This window comes from Neolamprologus multifasciatus, chromosome 18, assembly GCF_963576455.1.
Source record: "Neolamprologus multifasciatus chromosome 18, fNeoMul1.2, whole genome shotgun sequence".
NCBI classification, from domain to species: Eukaryota; Metazoa; Chordata; class Actinopteri; order Cichliformes; family Cichlidae; genus Neolamprologus; species Neolamprologus multifasciatus.
Genome location: NC_140456.1, coordinates 14,915,183 through 14,919,636, shown reverse-complemented (window position 1 = coordinate 14,919,636; position 4,454 = coordinate 14,915,183). Strand labels below are relative to the sequence as shown.

Genomic DNA, 4,454 nt, shown 5'->3' with positions numbered 1-4,454 from the left:
TTAAAGATTTGTTAAATTTGCAATAAAATAAAAGTTTTAAAAAGCTTCGTATGAAGTTTTTTCTACCACCATGTTTGCTGTTGCGGACTTCTGTCAAGTGTAATAGGTTAATAAATAACCAATCACCGCCGCCATTTCCTCTTGCATCACGTCTAACTGGCACGAAGTGAATCACTAAGGCCTTCAAATTAAATGTCAACGAGGTAGGAAAAACATTGAGCACTTAACACCATTGTACAGTTATAGGTCATTTTAAAACATTATGTCATTACAAATTAAACTGTTTGGTTTTAAGCCTGCTTACGTCCTTTCGGGTTGAATTTCTAACGCAATATTGTAAACATGCTTTTATTGTGAAGGCCATCACCGGAAGAGTTTTATCCGCGTTTGTCGCTTTTTGCTTTACTCGTGCCCAGCGCTCGAGTGGTGTCGACTCGACAGATTTGAGTCTGAACAGGACGGAGCGGACGGCAGGTGAGCACTTTACCTATTGTAAAGCTTAAACACGTTGACGGTTATTCGTCTTTTCCCACTGTCTTTAACTTGTTTTTACTAAAAATGCACTTAATGCCCGCACAAACCGGTGTTTTTACTTAGCCCACCTTGAACGTTGGTCGTAACCGTAGTTTAATCTAAATGAAATAAAAGTTATAGTGGATGCAGTAATGAAATGTCACACAAACCTTAGCTTTGGTAGTCATATAGGTAGCACTGAGGATCAAGGATAACTAAATTACGTTAAAATCTAAGTAAAAGTATCAGTCTTTTCATTTTCTCTGAGCTGCATGCGCACTTAAGACGTGCGGCTTTTGCAGAGGCAGCCTGTCTTTCCTGCAGCACCGGTTTATCCTAACGATTTGTTAAATCAGTGCACAGGTGTTGCGAAAGTAGGAACTCATTTTGAAAACAGAGTACATCACAGCGGATCTGTAGAGATCCCCCATTTGCCCTTCACAATAATGGAAGAAGTGCCTCCAGAAAGGTATGGACACATAAACACTGGATTAAACTGATTAAATCATAACAGCATGCTGCAGGGAGAAGAGGCAAAATATTCACTTGTGTTTCATGAAATAAAAAACAAGTGAGAAATAATAGTCTTCATTTTAGGAATTTGTAAATAAGTGTGAAACATGTAAGCGTTTACTCTAAGCATAAGTCACTGTGGGTCAGGCTACTGATGCTGTCTTATATGTGCTAAAAGGGGAAAACGAGGATCCACCTCAAGTAATCAGCTGCAGTACATGCCCAGCTAATAAATTCATGCATATTACAAGTCAATACCTACAAAAATAACAGGCGAATTCTGTCATCTACTTACTTACTAGTAGTAATACTGTCTTTTAATTCTGTGAAAAAGTTAAATACACCCCATGACTCAGTAGCTTTTCAAGCCACCTTTATCAGCAATACGTGTTTTCTGTATGACTTTATCAGCCACTCACATCATTGTGTAAGAATTTTGTCTTCTTTTCATTCTTTACAATGTTTCTTCGGTTCATTTGATTCTAGAGTACTTTGGTATACAGAGGAGTTTGTGGTTGAGTCAGTGACTGCAAGGTGCCCAAGTCCTGTGGCTCCAGGATAAGCCCAAATCATCACCCATCCACCACCGTGCTCAATGGTTGGCATGTTAAGAATCGAGCACTATAGTTAGCATGCTAATTGAGGCCTGTATGGTCTGAGATGTAGCTCTTGGGGTTTTTTTATTTTTATTTTTTTTTTTTTGGGGGGGGGGGGGGTTGCAGTTTCTCTGACTCTTGCATGATCTGACCTTTCGGTGAATTTGCTGGCAGATCCAGCCCTTTTTTTTTTTTTTTAACACACACCTGAATGCTCCAAACCAGCAAAAATCCCCTGGTATACAGGGGTGCTCTCACTTGCTGATTAAGCACATTTGATTAGCAGTACCTGGCTGCTACTTACCCTTTTCATTACTATGGAGGTCGGACCATAGTAGCACCCTGCTGGACCAGCTGGGTGTTAAACGGTGAACACACACTGAGCCCATGTTTGACCCTAAATATTTTATTTATTTTCATTTCTGTTTTTGGACTAAAATGTTGTCCGTTGAACAGGGGAAACACTGCCTGTCTTCGGTTATGCTCATTATTTGTTAGGCTGACTTGTCTTTTTATACATCTCACTTAATGACTATATTAATACTAATAAATATTAATGTCTTTTCCATAGAGAGATGTGGTGGGTGCTGTGGGTGCTCGCCATCTTGCTGGCTCTCTTCTGCATTGTGGATGTGTGGTACTTCCTGCGGGCCGCAGTGGTCATCCTGCGGGCCTGGTTTCAGCCTCCAGTCTGGGACATCACAGCGGAGCAGGTCCTAACAGGCCGGGTCACTCCCCATGACATCGACATGTGCCACATGAACAATGCTCGGTACCTCCGGGAATGTGACTTTGCTCGCTTCTCTCTCTACATGCGTAACGGCGTGTTTAAGGCTGTGCGGGCCCTCAAGGCTTCAATGGTGGTGGGGGCCACAACCATTCGTTATCGCAGGGCTCTGTGTATCGGAGAGGGTTATGAGCTGCGCAGTCGCATCGTCACTTGGGACGACAAAGCCTTTTTCCTTGAGCAGAGATTCGTGTCGACAAAAGATGGCTTGGTGTGTGCCGTGATGTACTGCAAGCAGAGTGTCATACGCAGCAGCCCGGACAAGATTCTGCAGCACCTGTGCAAAAGAAAGGTAAGGGAGGAAACCACACAGATGCATGAGTTACACACGCTGTCCCGCTGAATAACATTGAGCTTGTGTTTTGCACGCTGCAGGTGGAGTGCCCTGAGTTTCCAGAGGATCTTCAGCACTGGGTCAACTTCATCTCTGCCAGCAGCCAGGCCCTCAGGGCTGAGAGCGGCCTGGAGGAGAAGAACAAATAAAACCTTTCATGGGCAGATATTAAAAGTGGCGTCTTGTGAGTCAGCCTGTTTACAAGCCCAGGAGGAAAGTCTTCTCCTATTCAGAATTTCTTCACTTAAACACACTTGTGCCTGCACTTTGTACAACAAGCTTTATTTAAATTCCAACATTTGCAGATATAAAACACTTGATAACAGCACACTACATTATTCTGAGAGGTTGACAGTTATGGTAAAAATAATAATAAAATATTAGAAAATATAAGTAATACAGTTTTATAAGGTGTGTTATGATGTGGTGTGACAGCAATAAAACTAATTTAAGAAATTGGTTTGAAGTTTTTACTATAACCAAATGGGAAGCAATTAAACTACTTTATATGAGAGTGTGTGTGTTGCAGTGTGAACAGGTGTAGCAGGGAGTGACATCATGCTTGAGTGATGGGATGATCACACAGTTTACATGTTTGCATGATCAGAACCGCCAGGACACATCAGGACACAACATCCACAGATTTCATGTAAAACTCAAAAAGTAAGCTGAAAATTCAGTCAGAACGACTGTGTCATGAATGCTGCCTGGACACCGAGTCATAAAGCATGTCACAAACACTTCTCATGCACACGGCTGACTGGCGGTTACAAGCGAGAAGAGATACAATGCCAGGTTTTCTTGATGTAAAAAATAAGACCACAATAAATCAATTCAAAACTTATCTCACTTTTCATGTCACCTATAACCTGTGCAATTCATCCGTCAGTTCACCCCTGCTTCAGGGGGGCTGGAGCCTATCTACCATAGGGCAAGAGGTGCGGTACACCCTGTACAGGTCGCCAGTTTGTCGCAGAGTTAACGCCAAGAGTCAGACAACCTTTTAAACCTATGAGCAATTTAGAATCACCGGTTAACCACCACAACTGCATGTCTTTGGACTGTGGGAGGAAATCTGAGTACTTGGAGACAACCCAAGGAGAAAACCTAATACTTTGTTGAAGCACATTTTGAGTTAATACCATTGAATGTCACAAAAACCTGGCATTTTAACAGGGCTGTGTACACTTTTTATGTCCACTGTAAACTAGAATTGGTTCAGAGGTTTGTAACAGTGGGGAAAAAAGTACCCGGAAAAGAATACACTATCTACACTATTCATAAAAGTGTAGATAAAGTCAATCCAGTACATTGTTACTCTGTAACTAAGGTGCCACCTGTAGACTAAGTATCATTATTGGCCATAAACCTTACGTATTTTACACTTTTACAGCCTATCCCTTTTTGTCCTGTCTCTCTCCAACTGGTAACAGCAGATGGCTGCCCCTCACTGAGCCTGGTTCTGTTGGTGGTTTTTCCTTCCCACTGTCACCAAGTGCTTGCTCATAGGAAGTCATCTGATTGTTAGGTTTTCTCTGAATTATTGTAGGATTTTTACCTTACAATAAAAAGTGTCCCAACAAAGAAGCAAAGCTACAAACTATGAGTGAAGAAAAATATTCACTGTAATAAAAAAAATTTCAAAACATAGTAATTGAGATTTTGTTGTCTACTGACAAAACAAACTAAAGTAAAAGAAATATTTCTAGGA

The 4,454-nt window shown here is 41.4% G+C and overlaps 1 protein-coding gene across 1 annotated transcript; it reads left to right on the top strand.

Annotated features, from left to right (window-relative positions):
• Window positions 1-348: 348 nt before the first annotated feature.
• Window positions 349-3,586, top strand: LOC146497572 (protein THEM6-like). The gene is made up of 3 exons (XM_085139628.1): window positions 349-474; window positions 2,194-2,701; window positions 2,785-3,586. The coding sequence occupies exons 2-3, from the start codon at window positions 2,198-2,200 to the stop codon at window positions 2,890-2,892; spliced, it is 612 nt and encodes a 203-aa protein (XP_084995754.1). The 5' UTR covers window positions 349-474; window positions 2,194-2,197; the 3' UTR covers window positions 2,893-3,586.
• Window positions 3,587-4,454: the final 868 nt, after the last annotated feature.

Excerpts from the sequence above, each read along its gene's own strand:
- LOC146497572 (XM_085139628.1), top strand. The coding sequence starts at position 2,198 with ATGTGGTGGGTGCTGTGGGTGCTCGCCATCTTGCTGGCTCTCTTCTGC. Across the intron at positions 2,702-2,784 it reads AGCACCTGTGCAAAAGAAAG|GTGGAGTGCCCTGAGTTTCC; the intron begins GTAAGGGAGGAA and ends TGCACGCTGCAG.